Source organism: Chlorocebus sabaeus, chromosome 10 (genome assembly GCF_047675955.1).
Source record: "Chlorocebus sabaeus isolate Y175 chromosome 10, mChlSab1.0.hap1, whole genome shotgun sequence".
In the NCBI taxonomy this organism is placed as follows: Eukaryota; Metazoa; Chordata; class Mammalia; order Primates; family Cercopithecidae; genus Chlorocebus; species Chlorocebus sabaeus.
Genome location: NC_132913.1, coordinates 46,346,911 through 46,368,513, shown reverse-complemented (window position 1 = coordinate 46,368,513; position 21,603 = coordinate 46,346,911). Strand labels below are relative to the sequence as shown.

The 21,603-nt window shown below is 45.3% G+C and overlaps 1 protein-coding gene across 11 annotated transcripts in view; it reads right to left on the bottom strand.

Annotated features, from left to right (window-relative positions):
* TANC1 (tetratricopeptide repeat, ankyrin repeat and coiled-coil containing 1) overlaps positions 1 to 21,603 on the bottom strand; it is a 264,487-nt gene that overhangs the window by 37,110 nt on the left and 205,774 nt on the right. For all 11 annotated transcript variants that reach the window (XM_038002078.2, XM_038002080.2, XM_038002079.2 and 8 more), the window contains 6 exons: positions 20,881 to 21,112; positions 19,560 to 19,726; positions 16,930 to 17,537; positions 10,521 to 10,629; positions 8,843 to 8,965; positions 1,392 to 1,628 (listed from right to left, as the gene is read on the bottom strand). In XM_038002078.2, coding sequence (XP_037858006.1) covers positions 1,392 to 1,628; positions 8,843 to 8,965; positions 10,521 to 10,629; positions 16,930 to 17,537; positions 19,560 to 19,726; positions 20,881 to 21,112 — 1,476 coding nt within the window. The remainder of the gene's footprint in view (positions 1 to 1,391; positions 1,629 to 8,842; positions 8,966 to 10,520; positions 10,630 to 16,929; positions 17,538 to 19,559; positions 19,727 to 20,880; positions 21,113 to 21,603) is intronic.

Sequence of the window (21,603 nt, the reverse complement as noted above, 5' to 3'; positions counted from 1 at the left end):
CTGCCAAATCTGGGGACACCCTGTACCCTCATTCAGAGGCTTTGCCAGAGCCCCCCAAAATAGCACTCGGCTTCCTACTCCAGAGCTTTCAGCTGTGATGGGGGGAGGCCTGCTGGCCTCAGAATAAAGTGTAAAGCACAGCTGGGATCCGTAAATGGACGTGCAGTGATGTGCAGCAGTAATGTACCCACCCCAAAGGCTTAGCCACACATTTCCCTTCTCCATGAACTGAAGTTTATGTATGTCCCAAATGTTGGATTGGAGAGAAAAAAATAAAGCTCCCATAGCTGTTAAAGCCTAATTTTTTTGAACTTTAAATATCCTAATTAAAAGATAAAAGATAATTAGCAGTTTATCTCTATTGTTATTCAAAAGACACATTTCCCAAAAAATTGCTTCCAGTAAATCTAGCATTTACTGTGAGCCCGATATCATTCTCATTCACCCTATTAAAGCTGACAGCTCCTGGCCAGACGTGGTGGCTCACATCTATAATCCCAACAGTTTGGGAGGCCAAGGCAGGCAGATCATGTGAGGTCAGGAGTTTGAGACCAGCCTGGCCAACATGGTGAACCCCATCTGTACTAAAAATACAAAAATTAACCAGGCATGGTGGTGTGTGCCTGTAGTCCCAGCTACTTGGAGGATGAAGCAGGAGAATCACTTAAACCTGGGACGGGGAGGTTGCAGTGAGCTGAGCTCATGCCACTGCACTGCAGACTGAATGACAGTGAGACTCTGTCAAAACAAAAAAGAAAGCTGACGACTCGAGTAACTTGTATAGTAATACATACTTATTTCATATATAACTGAATGCTTACTCGACAGCCCTGTGGTAGGGACTGCTGTTATGCCCATTTTACAGATAAGAAGCCTGAGTCATATATAGGCTCAATAACTTGCCCAATACCCTAGAGCTGGCAAGTGAACAGATGAAGATTCCAGGCAATCTAGTTCCTGCAGCTCAGGCACATGGCTTCTTCATGAGTTCATGGAATTCATCTTACTGTTTTAAAAGGACATAAAATGGGATAAGAAGAAGGGGAAAAAAGCAAACACTTAAAATATTTTAAACCAATCTTGGTGCTTTCTAGGTCAATACTTGCAGGCTTTTTAAAGGCTGGCCCTCCTCATGTGGCTAGGAACCAGAGTCTCCCTGGAATTCTGCCTTCCCCTGGACAACATGAAGCAGAGTTGCTATGTATGAGCACACACCTCTCTGAGGCTGCCCCAGTCAGGCACATTACAAAGTGACCAATCCCGGGAGCCCGACCCTTTCTGTGTATGCTATAGTTTCAGAGACAAGGAGTATGGTCCAGCAGATAACAATTCTAGCAATGAGATGAAGCCATTTCCCTGCCCGAGCCCCAAAAGAGCAGGCTGCTGCTTACCCTCGCTCCCTTCTTGGTCAGCAGACACACCAGCTTCATGTGGCCGGCAGCTGCTGCGTAACAGAGGGCAGTCATGCCGTTCTCTGATGTTCCGTCCAGGCAGGCACCAAATTCCAGGAGCAGGGTGACAACTTCCTCATGGCCAAGGTGAGACTGGACGCACAGGATTGGGGCATTATTTAACACTTCTGTCCTGTAGTTCACGTTGGCCCCTCCCAAAATCAGGAGACGGCTCACCTGTTGGACAAGGCCCCCCAACAAGACTGTCACATGTATGTCATGTAAACATTTACGGAAATGGGCAGTATTCTCAATTTTCAGTATCATTTTAATCCAGTGGTTCTCAAACTTGAATGTGCACCAGTATCACCTGGGAATACATTAACAATGCACATTCTCATTGGTGGGAATGTAAAATAGTGAAGCTTACTGGGAAACAGTAAGATTAAAGATTAAAAATAGAACTACCGCCCCCGGCACGTGGCTGTAACCCCAGCTACTCAGGAAGCTGAGGTGGGAGGATTGCTTGGGGCCAGGAGTTTGAGGCTGTAGTGCACTATGATCATGCCTGTGAACAGCCTGCTGCCCTCTAGCCTGGGCAACACAGCAAGGCCCTGATCTGAAAATTAAAAAAAAAAAATTAATTAAAAAATTCAGTAGAGGACAGGTGCGGTGGCTCACACCTGTAATTCCAGCACTTTGGGAGGCCAAGGTGGGCAGATCACGAGGTCAAGAGATCGAGACCATCTGGCCAACATGGTAAAACCCCATCTCTACTAAAAATACAAAAATTAGCTACACATAGTGGTGCATGCCTGCAATCTCAGCTACTTGGGAGGCTGAGGCAGGAGAATCGCTTGAATCTGGGAGGTGGAGGTTGCAGTGAGCTGAGATTGCACCACTGCACTCCAGCCTGGCGACAGAGTGAGGCTCAGTCTCAAAAACAAAAACAACAGCAAAAAATAACAATAGAATGGCCATGTGATCAGCCATCCCACTTCTGAGTATATATCCAAAAGAACTGAAAGCAGGATTTCAAAGACATATTTGCACACTCATGTTAATTGCAGCATTATTCACAACAGCCAAGAGGTAGATGCAACCTCAATGTTCATCAGTGGATGAAGAAAATGTGGTACATATACATACAATGGATTATTACTCAGTCTTACAAAGGGAGAAAATCCTGCCATATGTGACAATATGGGTAAACCTTGGGGAAATGAAATAAGTGAAACAAGCCAGACGCAAAAGAACAAATACTGTGTGATACCACTTATGAGATATATACAGTAGTCAAATTCATAGACAGTAGAATGAAGGTTTCTGGGCCTGGGCACAGGGAGAAATGACAGTTGTTGCTTAAGGGATACAGAGTTTTAATTTTGCAATATGACAAGTACTGAAGATCTATCACACAACAATGTGAGTATTGTTAACACTACTGAATTGCACACTTAAAAATGGTTAAGATGGTAAATTTCCATTTATGTGTTTCTTAACCACAATTAAAAATAAAAACTAAACAAATGGCCAGGCACGGTGGCTCACGCCTGTAATCCCAGCACTTTGAGAGGCTGAGGCGGATGGATCACCTGCAGTTAGGAGGTTGAGACCAGCCCGGACAACATGGTGAAACCCCATCTCTACTAAAAATACAAAATTTAGCTGGCGTGGTGGCGCACGCCTGTATCCCAGATATTCAGGAGACTGACACAGGAGAATCACTTGAACGCAGGAGGCAGAGGCTGCAGTGAGGTGAGATCATATCACTGCACTCCAGCCTGGGGGACAGAGCAAGACTCCGTCTCAAAAACAAAACAAAACAAAAACAAAAACAAAAACAAAAAAAACTAAACAACTGCAATTTCTTGGGCCCCACCCTGATTTCTGATTCATTATATCTGGGTGGTACATTTTTAACGAGTTCCCCGTTGATATTGACACTCTTGGTTTGGGGAACCACAATTTGAAAAATCACTGTTTAACCTCAACAAAACCAGGAAATTCATTTTCCTGGCAATGAAGTAATAATTGTGGCTGGGTACAGGGGCTCACAACTGTAATGCCAGTATTTTAGGAGGCTGAGGAGGGAGGACTGCTTGAGCTTAGGAGTCTGAAACCAATCTGGGCAACATGGCAAGACCCCGTCTTTATAAAAAAAATTTTAAAAAAGAAAAAAACAGTCATGGTGTTAATAGTGACATAAGGCCAAAAGTAAATACAAATACTTTATGGGGATGTGTTCCTAAAAGAAACAGAAAATATGGCAATGTCCACATGTGCCAGGATTGTCAGCAGCATAACACTGCTAGAAAATAATGTGCTGCTTCCACTAATTACTATATTCCCCAGTTAGTAATCTCCTTGGATCTAGGTATTGGGAAAAGCTTTACATCTCCAGGTTTTAAAATAAAATCACTGAACATATGCAAATTTTAGGTATATTAATATTTTTTCTTTCAGATCTCCAGATCATTAGATAAAAATGATGCTCCTTTAACAGCTGTTAAGATGTCCAGTGTGTTTCTTTCAAAGGCTCACTTCAATGGTCCTGACCCACATCAATCACTGCCCCTGCCAAAGCCTGGCAGGTCCTCCACCTGCCCGCTAAATGTGAAAACCACAGAGACTGTCATTTATTGACTAGAGACACATGGGGATCATTAAAAGATACAAAGAGACGACAAGGCATAAAAAATTCAGGATATTTCAGTGATACGTGTCCACAAGAGTAGCTGACAAACAGAATATTTACAAACAGATGGGTCTGGAAAATTATACTACCAGGTGGTAAAACCATAACTCACAATGGCATAGCGACAGGTTAGAACCCCAGGTGTCAAATTTGAAGATGTCTTGGCTACTGAAGCTTACCCCTATGTGATTCAGGTCTCCAGCTTCCTCTCTGATCTTCTCTGCAGAATCCTTCCCTCACTGCAGCCACCTTGGACTCAGCATGTGCTGTGACGATGCCCGGCAAGGCCAGCCTCATGGCCTCTACCCCTTTTAGTTCCCTAACTGGAATGCCCATTCCATACATATAGATGCCACAGGATCACTTCCTGCAGGGTTCTGCTCCAGTGCCAGGACACAGGGGAGAGAGTACCCTGCCTCCATGTACACACCTGTGCATGCACCCGGGCCCTTTCTATCCCTCAGCATGCTCTGTTTTCCTGCTTAGTCCACTGCACCAGACTCTGGTTCTACAATACAGAAGTTCACAGAGAAGAAAAGCAAACAGAGCCCCTCCATGGATGGGGATGGCCTACACATCAGGTTCTTCACACTGCTGGGACTGCCACCTACATTTAAGGAAGAACAGGCTGTTTGCAAGTGACAAGGAGGCCCTGAGGAGACAGCCGACCACCTGACGACCACCCCGCTGTTTACCCCATCAGAGAGACCACTGTCTAGCTAGATCCAGGTGAGCACCAACCCAGCCTCTAGGGTCTCGTTGTCAACTTGTACTCGTGGAGGAACAGATGAGAGATCAGAAAGGGTGTCATGTCCTAACACTGCTGTTTCATGGGCAACTTCAGGCAAATGACCTAATTAATCCCCACCGAGCCTTCTTTACAGATCTATATAGGCTTGCTTTTAAAAATGCCACCAGACTCCGATCTAATTCAAAAGCATTTTAAGATTGCATTACACTACAACATTAATAAAAGTGTAGCCAGGCGTGGTGGCTCATGCCTATAATCCCAGCACTTTGGGAGACCGAGGTGTGTGGATCACCTGAGGTCAGGAGTTTGAGATCAGCCTGGCCAATATGGTGAAACCAAGTCTCTAAAATACAAAAATTAGCTGGTTGTGGTGGCACGCGCCTGTAATCTCAGCTATTCAGGAGGCTGAGGCAGGAGAATCACTTGAACCCAGGAGGCGAAGGTTGCAGTGAGCCAAGATCACGCCAGCCTTGGCAACAAGAGCAAAACTCCATCTCAAAAAAAAAAAAAAATTAAAATTAATTAATAAAAGTGTTTTAAAAATCCCCTTGAATAACTGTTAGTGTGGACAGAATCAGATTATGCTGAAGAAATACGTGAGGATTTTATTAAGGCCGATGAAACCAGTCCTCAGCAAGAGAAGCACAGAAGATACACATGTCTGGAAAATACGTGCAACGTCGCAAGGGGCACACCAGACTCTGATAGCCACAGGACGGGCAGGATCATGTGTAAATTCCCTGGATGATTTTGCCAGACAGTTACATTCTCTCCTCCCCCATCAACCCCATACCTTCCTGAGATCCATGAGCCTAAAAGATAAAGGATTAAGTGGTGTGAGTTCTCAACCAGCCCCTAAACTAACCTACTGTGTGATTTTCAGAAAATTCCTCAACCTCTCTGTGCTTTAGGTGCCACCTAAGAAAACAGCAGCATGCCATCCTATTCTAACAGGTACTCTTTTGCTAATAATAGTGGAAGGTACACTTGGAGTGCCATGATGAATCCCTTACAAGAGTTTACCTGGAAGGCATGTGCTCAGGGCAGGTTTCCTAAAGATGTCATCAATTCACATGTCATCTGCTTCTGGGAAAAACATTTTCCTTTGTTGGTGTAAGGCTGTAGTTGTTTTTACCATTTAACCCTCCATCATCTTCCCCCAAACTATGGTTCTTAACCTTGATGCATGCTGAAACCACCTGGGAGCTTGAAAGTTTCCAATACCCTGGCCCCACTCTCGGAGATTCTGACTTAACTGGGGCTGGGGCTGTGGTACCCAGAGCTCCCAGGTGATTTTAGCTGGCAGCCAGGGCTGTAAACACATCAAGTGATAAAGGCACCTGTAGAGCAAGGGCTTGCTGAGTGTCAGGAACCCTTCCAGCTGTGTGATTTTGGAACGTTATCAACTGCCCTCAGTTTTCTCATCTAAAAAAACGAGGATAAAAGTTTCGCTTCACTTGGTGGTTATAAAGATTAAAAATCAATGTGTAAAAAAAGTATGTATATACATGTGCATCAGGCATTTAGCACAGCACTCAGCATCCTGTACATGCTAAATAAACATTAATCGACGTTATAATCAACCTTTCATGGAGTCTTCAGAAACGACAAGAACTCATGTCCCTGACCTCTGGAAGGCACAGGAGGGAGCTCTGCCCTCCTGTCCACATCACCCCGCATGCCCACCCTGGGTTGTTCACCAGCACAGAGCAGCAGGGACACCTCATGCCAAGTTGAGGGCAGAGGTAAGTCACCTGCAACCATCACATCCTCAAGGTAGGCAGCTCTTGTTAACAAGCACCAACCGACACATCCAGAAGTTCCCAGGTGCCCACAGCAGAACCAGTTTCCAGAGATGAGGCAAAGCACTAATAAGAATTCATGTAAACATAATAAATGCCAAGTATGTTCCCAGTAACTTTAACATCTCAGTAAGGTTTCTCATCACTCGAGACACAGTCTCTTTTGTGTCTCCACTTTATAGGTGAGAAAGCCAGGGCTCAGAGGGAGTAAGGCAGAGCTGAGTGCTAAGCACAAAGCTAATGATGGTCACAGAGCAGTCAGGCAGCAGAGGCAGCAGTCCTGGCTGAGATTGCACTGCGCTGAAGGAGCCCGTTTAAATAACTAATCCTATAGATTTTCCCCCAACAGTATGGACATTTTCCGATCATGATCACAGAAGCTCTCCTTGGACAACACTCGGAAGTGGTGGTATCTCTCAACTTCTGGATTTAATGAAAACAGGAAGGGAGGTGGGGGTATGCAAGGCAATACCATCATGAGGATGAGAAGAGGTTTGGCCAGGGTGGTCATGGGGCTGCATCAGCATTCCCACTAAGTACACTGGAAGCTCACACAAGCACAGTTGTTTTTAAATGTGTCCTTCCTGACTATGATGCAGGATATTACTGGATCTCCCAGCCAAAGGAAGTTGGGCCAAAGGCCACGCCTAGCTCATGTTCTCCTCTCCTTTCTGTTGTCAGCTGAGAAAAGAATTGCAACCTAAATCCTCCTGAGGCCACAGCCTATGAGATGGTGCAACAAAACCACTGGCTGGATGGGACCCCAGTGGGCCAGCGGGGCCCAGGCTGGCTCATCCTGGCCTGGCCACAGGAGATGACATGGTTAGAGACTGCTGGCATGCCACTGCAACTAAAATCCATCTACCAAGTAATCATCCCAGAGCAAGTCACTTTAATCTACCAACGTGGCAAACTGCAATTATTGTTCAAAATGACATTCATTCTTGTACGACAACATTTAAGACACTCTAAAAAAAGTTCCTTAATTGCATGCATAATTTAAAATTACTGTAATTTGTTCAGGATCCTGTGAAAACCTTCCCCCCCGCTTGAAAGATACAAGAAATGGAAGGATAATGAAAAGACTTAAGATTCTATAACCACATTATAGAAATAATTTGGGGGATGGTGTAGATGTGACACTGGAGTTTTATAAAACGAAGTAAAAATGATTAACTCTTAAAATCACACATACATTAAAGAGGAAAGTTTATAATCCCAGGAGAGCCATGCTCATTACACTATTATGCTGTACCTTTAAATTTACTGTCTTAAAAACTTGTACTCAACAGATGTTTCCCATTTACTTATCACCGTATTAAAATAAATTCTATGCCCAGAAATTCATTAAAGTATGAAAACAGATATTGCCATTTTTATTCTTGTCTTTCTTCCTTATGATTATAGAATTTCATTAGTTATGGAGAAGCAAAAAGATACACTCTTAGCTGAAATGAAAGATAAAACAATGTGAGTGATTCAGGAGGAAGGCCTGGCTCACTAATCTGCCCCAGAGCTTCCACAGGCAGCCGGGCACATCAGAGCCTGCAGCTGAAAGGCCTGGACACTAACTGTCTCTGTGACCTTAATAGGCCACTTGGCCTCTATGTGCTTCAGATTCCCAGGCTACATGAAATCAGAAAAATCTACCTTAAAAAGCTGAGTGGAACATCATGACATGACAGCCACTGACCAAGAAGTGAAGAAGCTCTTGGCTCCACAGAAGGCCATGCTGACATCCTTTCCATAGGCAGAAATATGTGTACATGAAACCTTGATGATTGTTTTTCTGTGTACTTATCTCTATGCATCACGCATCAAGGCTTAATTTCCCATGAACTCTAAAGAGATGGTCCAGATTAGTAACCCAGGACACTTAAAAAATCCATTTTCCCTAGAAATCTCTCTGATCTTTGATCTCTTTTGTAAATTGCTTCCTTATCACATCTGCTGCGCAACAGTCACCACATGTGCCCAGAGCAGCCCTGACCACCCACATCTTTCTGCCAAAGAAAAGCTAAACTTCTGGGAGAATGAGTAATAGAGTGCCCAAGCCTGCGTGATCAGGGAAGCACATCATTAGAAGCTCCTCTGCATCCTCTCACCACCACCCAGGGCAGAGGGAAGCAGGGCTGTTGGAGGAACAGCCAGCAGCCGGCCAGGCCTGGGTCTCCGGCTCTCTATGCAGAAGGTTGCTCACCTTCACGTTGGGAGTATAAAGATTCCTGAGAGAGGCCAGGGCGGCGGACAGCCCCTCGGTGCTATAGCCAATCCACAGGGCTTGGAGATGGCTTGAAGAAATTCCCGTCTTCTTACTGAGGCCCTGGAAACAATCAGAGACAGACCTGCCTGAGCATCTCATTCCCACCTGCAGGATCACTCTGAAAGTAGATCTGCCGCAGAGGGTGCAGATACCCGCAGAAGGCACAGGGTCTCACACAAAGAACGCCCGGACATGCGAGCTTTCACTACCTGAAACCAAGGGTCAAGGAACCAGCCTGTCTTCACTAGGTTAACTGTGTGCCTGGGGAGAAAGATGGCAGATGAGAGTTTCTCTTTTTTTGAGTCAGAGTCTTGCTGTGTCACCCAGGTTGGAAGTGCAGTGGTGCAATCTCAGCTCACTTCAACCTCCACCTCTCAGGCTCAAGTGATTCTCATGCCTCAGCCTCTCAAGTACCTGGGATTACAGATACATGTCACCACTCCCAGCTAATTTTTTTATTTTTAGTGGAGACAAGGTTTTGCCATGCTGGAAGTAAATTAGAGGAAGAATAAATGACAGAATTAGAATATCACCATCTGAGCCCCGCAAGGTGATGCGTGCCTGTAGTTCCAGTTACTTGGGAGGCTGAGGTGAGAGGATTGCTAGAGCCCAGTGAGCTATGATCGCACCATTGCTCTCCAGCCTGGGCAAACACAGTGAGACTTCATTTCAAAAAATAAAAATAAAAAAATTAAAAAATCACCAGGTGTAACCGTGAATGAATAAGTCCAGGCAGTGACCAGAAATGACTGATGGCACCACAAAATGAGAAGCAAACACAAATGCTGTGCCTCCTGATATAAGAAACTTACAACTGCCGGGCGCGGTGGCTCAAGCCTGTAATCCCAGCACTTTGGGAGGCCGAGACGGGCGGATCACGAGGTCAGGAGATCAAGACCATCCTGGCTAACCCGGTGAAACCCCGTCTCTACTAAAAAATACAAAAATCTAGCCGGGCGAGGTGGCGGGCGCCTGTAGTCCCAGCTACTCGGGAGTCTTGAGGCAGGAGAATGGCGTGAACCCGGGAGGCGGAGCTTGCAGTGAGCTGAGATCCGGCCACTGCACTCCAGCCTGGGCGACAGAGCGAGACTCCGCCTCAAAAAAAAAAAAAAAAAAGAAACTTAACTGGAACCTTGACATCCTAAAAAATGATCAATGTGATTAAGCCTGTGAAAACCCAGGGGAAAGAGGAACATGTTAAACTGCATCATGAAAAACAAGCACACAGTTAGAAAGTCCAGGTGGTACAAAATCACACAGGTCAAGGAACTCAGGTTCTCGGACAAATCAATAACAAGGAAACAAAAAGTAATGAACAAAGTGGAGCCTTTAGATAAAAAGAAACTTATCAGAGATTTAAAGGTGGGAAGAAGTAAAACTTAACTCCAGCACTCAGATATACACTTGAGCAATCAACTATAGCAAGATGCAAGGAAATGCCCAGGCTGAGTCAGAACAGTGGTTACTTTTGGAGAGGGGAGGCAGGAAGAGGTTGCATTTGGGCTGAGGTGCGTGGAGTGTTTCTTGGATGGCTGACAGAGCTCTCTAAAATCTCCAAAGCAAAACCTCAAAATGACAACAAAGAAACCCTTCCCCAAGCTGGTGTGCATCTCACCTTGAAAATGTGTGCCTTCAGGATGTGGTGGCCGAGCTCCATGGTCTGCTGGCGGTTCAACTTGCCCTCCTGACGCGAGAACATGAATGCCAGGAGTGCGTGCCCATTCCTAGGGGAAGGAATACAAAGACTCATAGCAGAAGAACCCATTCCACCACACTGCAGACCCACTCTCAATTCACCACCCATTGCCTTAGTCATTGATTTATGTCTGTCACAAAGATGTAAACTCTGGGAGGCTAAGGGTCTCGTCTGAGTCATAATGCCTAGCAAAGTGCCCAGCACTTGGTGAACACTCAAATGTGTTTCTGGGATGCAAGCATGAATAGACACAGAGCACAGAACCATCCCTGGGCCTGGCCTTCAGGTCCCCTCAGGATCACCACCACTGGGGGTAGACAAAGGACAAGGCCTCACAGTAGGAAGGAGAGAAAAGCCAGGCCATGCTAGGTGACAGCTCATGATCAGGAAAGCAGAGAATTCTAGGCTTGGATGGCACACAAGTCCTTGTGGTGAGAAGAAGGCTAAGGCCTCTAAGTGGGTTTGCAGTGGCTGGCACATGGTTGACATCCAACTAATAGCGCCCATTTCCCTTTTGTGAAGGTACCATCCTGCCCATTTCCCTTTTGTGAAAGGGCCATCCTGCCCATTTGCTCTCTATGTCCATAGGATTCACTGTCTTCCTGTGGACCCCATGCCTTTGTCTGAGCCAATTAATTTCTAAATGACACACAGAGTTGCTTATTCCAATAGCAGTGACTTCTATGCAATGTAAATTACTTTCATTTCTATCATCTTGTCAACTTTGAGCAGTTTGGTTGGGGAAAAGCAGGTAGTTGTGGAGGGAAGAAAAAATAAACATTACATATGTTTTAAAATGCATCCTCCTAGTAGCTGCTAATCTAGATGATTAAAGGCACACATTATTTAAAGTGCATTTGTCTATCCAGATGCATGCCTGCTTCTCAAATAGGTTATAAACCACGTTAGAGATGAGGAAATCAAGGCAGGTGGAGGCCAAGGAATCAGTTTTTACACTACAGGGGAGGGTATGACGTTTAAGACCACACTGCCCACTGAGTCCCGTCCAATGTCTTGTAATGGCCTGAAGTTTTCCCATGAGCACATGCCCTGTCATCCCCTGGACACCTTCCACGTCCCAGATCTTGAGCCTGGGATTCCCCTCCTCCCTTGTTCCCATGGAAACTGCTGTCGGCATCTCTCTAGTGCTCCAGGCCCCCAAGGTCTCCCCAGGTCCTACCCATGGACTGATACCAGGATTCAATGTGGCCCAGATCATGTCAGCTGCGGGCCACTCTCCCAACCACAGGCTAAGTCTTCCTAAGTCTCCCAGCTGGCTGAGCTCTGTGGCCAGGCCAACTGTGTCCATCACAAAGACACACTAAGTATCACCTTATAGGGTGATGACAACACACCCCTTGGTGGCCGGGCCTAAGGTTTCCAGTGCTCCCAGTTGAGCACAGGGCATCCCACCTCTCTGAGGAGACAACTCCCCATGCCACTGTTCCCCACCTACGCTCCTGCAACCCTGCTCATCATTCCTCTCTGCCCTCTTGTTCTTGAAACCAAGCAATCCCCTTCTAAAATCATCTGCATTCATGATTCTGTTCATTTCCAAAGCTTCCAGGTATCAAGCTCTTACTCTATGCCAGATGCAGAAACCTAACTGAATTATCTTGATACATTTACCTGCACAATCCTATGACCCCCATATGCTTACATGAAGAAACAGAGGCCTGAACAGGTAAAGCGACTTGTCCAAGACCACATGGTTAGATGACAGAGCAGAGATTTGAATTAAAGTTGGTCAGACAGGAGAGCCTGTGCTCTTAGCCAGTAGAGCTTGAGTCTTCCTTCATTCATTCACAGCTACACCTTATCACTGGCACCACATCTGATGGCGGGGATTTTATGGGGAACAATGCAAGGTGTTTCCCTTGAGAAGCTCTAAGCGATGGGAGGGGACACGCAAACGAAACGCAAGTTAGCTAACTGGGTGCTGCGAACAGATTCCACAGGAACAAAGAGGAGGCAACCTGCCCCCATCGCTCAGGTCCCATTCCCTCCTCCTCGCATTCCCAATTTCTCCTTCTTTATGGATCTTTCTCTACACTATCTTTCCGTGATGTTTCCAACAATGTCCCAATCTCCTGTGTTATTAAAAAACAAACAAACAAACAAACAAAATCACCCATCCCCTAAGCCCTTCCACCTCCCATCCCAAGATGCTGGCTCCTTCCTTTCTCTCCTCTCAACCCAACAGTCAGAGTCTCCTAAGGATCCAGGACCCTCCTCCCTCACTGAAAATCCAATGGCTTCCTCTTAACCCTCATTTCCCTTCACCTCTTGGCAACACTTACATCCGTAAGGTCCCTCCCTGAAGCCCTCCTCCACGCCCTGGAAGCCCAGTGCTATCTTTTCTCTAATGACATGAGCTTCCTCACCGAGTCATGCCAGACACCTCTCCGTCAGTGATGCTAGATCTTCAACCGTCAGTTTCTCCTCCAAACTGCCGACCCACCCTGCCCCTGGAACCTGTCTGCCTGGGACAGACGGCTATCTTGCAATCTCAACTGCTGAAAACTAAAACCAGCCCTGTCCCTGCGAAACCTGCTGCATACCGCCTGCCTTTCTTACCCTTCTTCAGAGCAAAGACACACCTAGTTTCTGACTCCTCTTCCTCTACTCTGCCCACGAGGCCAAGCCACAACAGCTACCTCATGTCAGCAAGGCCCATCTCTATCCCCAGTACCCCGCAAGACCCCACTCCTGACTGACAGTAGGCCCCACACACTCTGTGCCCTGCACACTCCTTCTGTTAGCTCTTTCCTCTCCTCTGTTCCATGAAAAAAGGTCAAGTCAACCTAGATTTGCTGTTGCAGAATGTGGCCTCCTCATTCTGATCCAAGGTCTTCAACAGCTCCTCCTGTCTTCAACAGCCTTGTTCTACCTACCTACTAACAACCTATTCACTTCTCGAGTTAACAGAGAACAGAGCTAATAGGGGACTGTTCTAAATGAGACTGCCTGTGCAACCAAAAAAAAGCTGATGGATCTTAGAAACGCTCATCAATGGCTTCGAGTGCCTACAGAGACATGATGATGTCATGCACCTCCTGAGAGAGGTACTCACCACCACCTACTAAGTGTCTTTGTTTAAAAATACAGACTCTGAACAAGCTCTAAACTTCACTACCAATTTATAGGAAATAGGGGTGAGAGGAACACATGAAAAAACAACATGAGGACACAAAATTCAGACTATAGGAAACTATACAGGACGAACTACCCAGTTGCTCTTTTTAAACAAATAAATTGTGAGGAAAAAGAAAAAAGATGAGAAGAGAAACTATAGATTAAAAGAGACAATCGAATGTATCTGATGGACTTTTTGGATTCTGATGTGAACATACTAAAAAACAGAAATTTGAGCATGGCTAAATGTTTAAGATTAATAAAAATTTGCATTAATATTTTAGGTGCAGTAATAGCATGGTTAAGTATGAAAATATCTCTAAGATGAATATTCAGTTATTTAAAGTAAAATATCATGCTTACAATTTAACATCAACAAAAAAAGGAAACAGATGTAGCAAATATTGCAAAATGTAAATATGTTTAAGTCTAGGTGGATATGAATGAAAACTCAAACTATTTTTTTTTTTTTTTTTGAGACAGAGTTTCGTTCTTGTTGCCCAAGCTGGGGTACAGTGGCGCGATCCTTGGCTCACTGCAACCTTCACCTGCTGGGTTCAAGTGATTCTCCTGCCTCAGTCTCCCAAGCAATTGAGATTACAGGTGCCTGCCACCACACTCGGCCTTTTTTTTTTTTTTTTGAGAGATGGGGTTCACCATGTTGGCCAGGCTGGTCCTGATCTCAGGTGATCCACCCATCTCTGCCTCCCAAAGTGCTAGGATTACACATGTAAGCCACCACACCTGGCCAGACTCAAACTATTCTTTAACTTCTTAATTCTGTTTCTGGAATGCTAACCTAGGGCATAATCAAAAATAAGAGGGAAGAAAGGAGAGACAGGAAGTAGTACATCGCCTTAAGATCTTATTTAATAGCTACCAACACTCAGTGAGAAGACACTCATTTTTTATAGCTAAGGAAGGCAGGCATGGAGAATTAAAATATATTTCATGCATAGAAAAATACACAATCAATGGAGGATTTGAATCCAGATCTGTAAGGCACCAAGACATGACAGGTTGTTCTGTTTGTAAGTAATTTAGAAACAACTTAAAAATCCAACAAGGGTATAGTGAAGTACATGATAATTTGCCTCCTAGGAGGTTTGCACAACCATGGAGAATGAAAATGACACTTTTCTAAGGCTTCTAACAGCTTGGTAAAATGCCTGTGACGAGTAAAAACCCAGACAAGAATTCCAAGAGAAAAAGATGGTTGGTATATTATTTAAAATGCGGCAGAAATAAAAAGTGAACTGTTCTTGTCTGGGGGTTGAAATTTTCTCCCTTTATAATTATGGCAAAAATACATCAATTGGGAGTGGGAGAAGAAATGCTACCATTTTTTGAGGCCCAACCCACCATCACCATTTTTAAAAATCACCTCCCCAGGCCCCTCTACTGCCACTGGAAGCTTCTGCCTCTTGTGAGGTCCACAAGAAGTGTGCCTCCCTCTCGCATGTCACTTCCTGCCTCCCCTGCCCTGTGTAGGAAGCCCTGAGAGCAGGGTCCTCTTCCAGGAATTTCTGTGTCTGCCTCAGTACTTTGCACATAACTGCATATAACAAAAACTGTTGCTGAACTGAATCCAGTAGCTTCCTTCCAACATTGTTCTATATCCTCTCAATTGAATGAAACTCAAATACTACAAGGGGTCTTGGGAAAATGCCAACAACTCGCACCATCCTAGGAGTGGGTGCTTCCTTAAATTCTGTACCCTTGGTGCCTCTCATGCCTCCACCTAGTCCAGGGTCCTGTCTCAGGGGATGTCCCCACACCTGCTTTTAAGAACACAGTGGCATTCAGGAGCCTATAGGCACTCACCCTAGTTCTGGCCTAGGCTACGTAACGTCAAGGCCCACCAATACCCAAAATGAAGTGAAGCTTAATGAAGACTACAGTCCAGCCACTTTAGCCTCCAACCCAGTAACAACCTACAGTCCTGATGGAGTCTTTCAATTTGTTTTTATGTCTCTACAAACTCAACTATAGCCAGTCTTCCTAGAAAATGACTGGACTTTCCCTAGAAAGTAATCTGACTTGGCTAGAAATGTCATAGCACACGTTTCACCTAGCTATTATGGTCTGGCTAAATAAGGAAACATTTAGCCAGACCATATGGATGTCAGTTTATTGCCCCAAACCAGGTTCAAAAGATAACAAACCTTCAACCAGCGTTATTGAAGAAAATAATAAGAACCCCAACATGAACAGCAGCCAGGCCTATCAGGTGGATGTTCAGTCAATATTCACAGGGACGAAAGTGGCTGTGAGGCTTGCAGGGCTCACCAATGCTTGTTCGCCTCTTCATTCTGGATCCCAGCATCTGGTCAAATGCCTAAGGGGTCAGCTGAGCAGCCTGCCAGCTCTGTTACTAGAGCAGGGGGCAATTCTGGCTCACAGAGAGCAGAAGCCACTCAAGACAGCAGAGACACAGGCCAAAGCCAGGGCCAAGTGGAAGTTGGGGGCTTGCCATACATATATCTGAAAGCATCTGCACCCTCAAACTTTCTGACCTTTCACGCTATTACGAGGCCACACAGCAGACAGGCTTCCCTCCCAATCCCACTGTGATAACAGCGGCCCAGGCAGCAAGGAGAACTGCAACCCAGCCTGGTCCAGTCAGCCACACAGAGCTCACCGACAAAGGGTGAGGGGTGTGGAGCAAGGAGGCTAGATTGGATCATGGTGCTTCCTCTGGGCTCACAGATACACCTCATCCCTGGGACAAGTCACTCCATGTTCAAGGAGTGGTAGGGGAGTGGAGGTGCTCAGGACCCATGACAGTTAGCAGACACACAGGGAACACCCTTTAGAGAAGCCCCCTGTTCCTGGGAGCTGATCTCACATGTTCCCATGCATGACCCTGCAGAAGCTGGGTGGAGGAGGGGACGGGGCTCCATGAGAGAATGGACAGCAAGGAAGGACCACATAGGCACCACCCAGTTTCCCTTTTATCCACATGTACCATCCATAAGGGAGTCCTAGCAATTACAAGGCAGCTTCTGTATAGAGAATTCCCCATTGCCCATCCTTCTGCCAAAAAGGAGGAAAAATAAGAAAACAAAGCAGTAACACTGAATTAGTCGTTCTGGATTGCCTTTCCATTGAGACACGTGCATCACATTTAAATCCTTTCCCCAACTGCACACGAGATTCCCTGCAAAGAGCTGACAGAAAGTGCCTGTCATACCTGGGCTCACACAGGAAGGCCGTGTTTTCCCCGTCTGCTCTCCAAACAAGCCACTCCCTGAAGGATGGGTGGCAGAACATGCGGGTTTTGTCTCGCCTCTTAATGAGGAAGCAGGAGAGGGCGTCCATCCTCTGCTGAAAGTCTTCCCATCCCTGCTCCCCCTGGATGTGGCCGGCATTAATAGCCTGAAAGATCTGCTCGTCTGTCATGGGGTGGAGGGATGCGAGGGCCACGTTGAGAATCGGAAGTGCCCTCTCAAAGGCGGACTGGGTCATGAACTTCATGTTGCACTGCAGCAAATAGAGCTCAGAGAGAGACACGGGCACCACCTTGTAGCTGGCGCTCTTAATGACCAAGTGACCCCTCTGGAAGAGGTCCAGGGTGAGCTTGAGGTACAGGTAAGAGCCCAGGCTCCGCAGCACCAGGTGGCTGCTCACTTTTCCAATGAGCGTGGCATCAGCCTTGCCGTTCAGGGAGATGTTGCTGAGGATGTCCTGGCTGCTGTGCACCCTGTGCTGGACATAGGCGTGCAGGTCGCTGTGGATGTCTTTGTTGTCTGGGAAGTCATCTAAGGAAAGCTTGACAAACGGCAGTGCACTTATTATTTCCTGGGGGAAAAAAACAAAAACCCACAGTGTCACTCTACAGAGATTCCTTTTTTATTTTAGCAGCATTTTAAACCAGATTCACTAGTTTTCTTTCAAGGAGGATTTTCATGGATTACAGGGACTCATTGTTTTGTATTAAAACGTGTAATAGGATAAGGTGAAGATAAAAAGCTTATGTGAAAGAAATCCTAATGGGAGATGGAATCAGTAAATGCTCTCCCAAGGCCCTCATCTGAGGACCCTGAGCCTAGCGAGCAGAGTAAGAGCCCTGTGTAGACAGCGGCAACGAGGCCAGGGCCAGTAAGGGCAGTGAGACTCTGCAGGTGACCTGATACCCATAATCCTTACACTGTGCAACTGCTTATATAACAAGGACAAACACCAACCAACACTGTACATCTAAGAACATGGCCAGACGCCAAGATAAAAGGCATCCTTCTTTATGCATCAAACACTGGGGCTATGTAACCCAACCAGGAAATCTGAGACGGTCCCTGGGCTGTCTCTCAACGACAGCTCATCTTAACAAAGCTGCCTACTTTGGTATAGCATGTTATTTTATTAATTGCTTTTTTAAAGTAAACTTTTAAATTGAAGTCTAACATATGAACATATGATTTGTGCACAAATCACAATTGCATAGTGTCACTAATTTTCGCTAAGTATACCTGTGTAACCAGCACCCAGAAACAAAACATACTCAGCTCCCAGAAGCCCCGTGTGCCCTTCCCATCTCTTCCCCATTCCAAAGATTAAGCACATCTGACGCCTAACAGCAAAGAGTTTTGCCTTTTTAAAAAGACTTCCCACTGTTGTTTCTGAAGTATTTAAATGCATGTGCTCATTTAATATAACAATGTAGATAAAGAGGGCAGAATACAATCACTCCCATTTTACATGGATGCTATCTGAAGCTCTGAAAACTTACACAGCTGAGAAGAGGAATGTAACGTTCCTGGTTCCCATGCTCTACTGATTGTGAAATTGTGCTTACTGTGTAAAAAAAGACTGAAAAATATACAAACTGAATATCCAAAAAACACTCATCAAGTTCAACTGAAGTATAATTTCAGTTTTTATAATGAAAAAATTCCAAATGCTGTTTTTAAATAAACATCATAAAAGGGCAAAAATCAAAACCTAATGTCTAAAAGTCTTTACTGAAAAACGATAGGTATAGAAGGAGTCAATGGTTAAGATACAATTTCAGGATTCAAGTGAGAAGGAAGATGGAGGGGAAAAAAAATCACCCTACCGTTCGCTGCAAATGTTACCTCATGTTTAAGTTTTATGAAAAAAGAGACTTCTGAGAATAGGCCTTAAAAATCTTTCACCTTCAGCTGGGCACAGTGGCTCACGCCTGTAATCCCAGCACTTTGGGAGGCCGAGGCGGGTGGATCACCTGATGTCAGAAGTTGGAGACCAGCCTGGCCAACATGGTGAAAATCCATCTCTACTAAAAATACAAAAATTAGCCAGGCGTGGTGGTGGCTGCCTGTAATCCCAGCTACTCGGGAGGCTGAGGCAGGAGAATCACTTGAACCCGGGAGGCAGATGCTGCAGTGAGCCAAGATCATGCCACTGTACTCCATCCTAGGCGACAGAGCAAGACTCTATCTCCAAAAAAAAAAAAAATCTTTCACCTTCATTTTTCCCTTCAAAAAAACACAAAGCCCCACAGCAAACCCATGCAAATAACTACCAGCAGGAGTAGGTTTAAACTCTGGCAGGCCTCTTGGCCCCACACACTCCATGACGGTAACCAGGGCTAGATGCCACCATTTGAAAATGTGCAATTCGATGCCAACAGGAAACTTACCTGACATCTTGATAAATATGCCTTGAGCTAAAAAGGTCAGAGTTTCACCCATGTGGGGCTCTCTGGACTAATTTTTCAAATTCTTAACATAGTTTCTAACTCAAGCAGCTGAATGGTTTACAACAGTTTTATGTTATTAATATTTATCACTGTAAAATTGGAATATAGGGACTTGGAGAAAGATTTGAGAATTCTTTTGTTACCTGAAAATTTGCTCTTACAGTCACAATCAACTTCAACCAGGCAGGAAATTTAGAAATAATTTTGGTAATAAATGAAGAAAGCGTATCTCCATAATCAGGTTTATGAAACTCAGCTTCATTTAAGCCATCTATCAAAATAATGTATTCTTCTTCAGGAATTTTCTGCTCTACAGGATAAAATAATTTTTTCAAATTAAGAAATTATACATTTCTCTAAGACAGCAACACCCAGTGTATTTTAGTGCCCAGTTTAATGTTAGAAACTAAAAAGGTTTACATATGGCACAAGAAACAGTTTTCACAGAAGCATATTTTCTATTAAATTTATAGTGAAAACTGGAGCACAGAGCCAAAAGAAAACCAATTCTCACAAAACAAACATATTGCATGACACACGTTAGCAGAATCTCACTCATGTATATAATAGTTAGCTCTTCATAAACCATTGTCACTGGGGTGAGCGACACAAAGATAATGAACACATAACAGACTCCCAATCCGGAAAAGTCACTAGGTCCCCCATGAGAGCTCCTTAGTGGATTCCAGGGAAGGGAAACTGACACCCTCGCTGCCCCCAACCCAGGGCAAAGTGCCCGGCCCAAGCCACACAACCACACAGTGTGAGAGCTCCACACTACTGACTCCTCCAACAGGGCTCTTCTCCGCGAGCCGGAATCTGGTTTTCTATTTATTAGTGCTGATTTTCTGCCCAGGAAATAGAGAAGAAATGATGACATATCTGTTTTCTATCCCTCTAGCACCTTCCAGCAGAGGTGCCATGTGGGCAGATAAACAAGCTCAAAAGGTGAGGAGGTGAGGGGAGAGAAGATGGGAAACTGAAGGGACCATCAGGTCACTGATACCTTGTTGGGGACAAAAAATTAAAATGGAAACCTTTAGAAGTCACTTTAAGGTTTCAATTCAACTGAGCAGAGGCCCTGACAAATATATATTCTGGAAAATTCCTCCAAATAATCCACTTATTCCCTCAGATACTTAGGAGTGCAAAATATGCAACAGTCTTCTGTGGTGCAAGTCATCTAAATAGCCCACAGTTACAAACTACTTTGGAACCGCTCAGTCATCACATTCATTCTTATCAGGGTGCTCCTTTTAACACTATACCACAGGGGTGGTGTAGGAGGGACCTCATGGGGCTGGTTCTGAGAAAGGGGAGTGAATGGGCACTGACGCTTCCACATTCTCTCCCTGCTCCAGCTCACTTCTACCCCAGGGCCCCGCTGACCACCTGCCTTCTGGGGACCACCTGTGTATGCTGTACCACTACTGAGAGGGGCTGTAGGTAGCTGCTATGAGGTACCATTTCTCAGGTTTGTGAGTGGCTCCAGCACTCCCCTCTTGAAAGCTGCCACCGGGTCCTGCACACAGGATCGGAGACTCAGCATGCTCTGTAGTTGGGGCTCCTTTATCAGAAGGTCTCTGTAGGCGGCCAGCTGATGGGACCGGCAGAGCAAAGCTGCGATGCTGTGCACAAACTCGGGCACCAGGCAAGTGTACGTGTTGTCAGCTTGGCAGTAGTGGTAGGCCACCACCTAGGGGGAAGCAGAACTGTCAGCGTCACCTCACCCTCTTCACACAGCTCCTTCTGCGATCTCAAACAGGAACACAACTCTGCTCGTCCGCTGATAACAAGATACATAGCATCTATTGCCCAAGACTGGGTCATTTGTTAGCATAATTGTTCCATTTATTCCTTCCTTCCCTTGTGTGGTCTGCGAACCTTTAACTGCATCCACAAAATCCATCTTGATTAGCATACAAATCAGCACGTTACTTTGTATTGAATATAAGCAAACAGCATTCATAAAATGTAAAATTTACCCTGGCTTAGAGCAGCTCCAAGCCATCCTAATATTCTCAACATCAAAAAGTGCCATCTTCACTAGGCTTCTGTTCTCAAGAGCAGCAGCACCTCTTTAGGAAACCCTTTTGCTGATCCCAAAAGGCAGATGATAAAGCCAGCAGATGTGAGACCAGGGCTGCAGAGTCACAGCAGCTCCTTCTCCTGGTCCGGAGGGTCAAG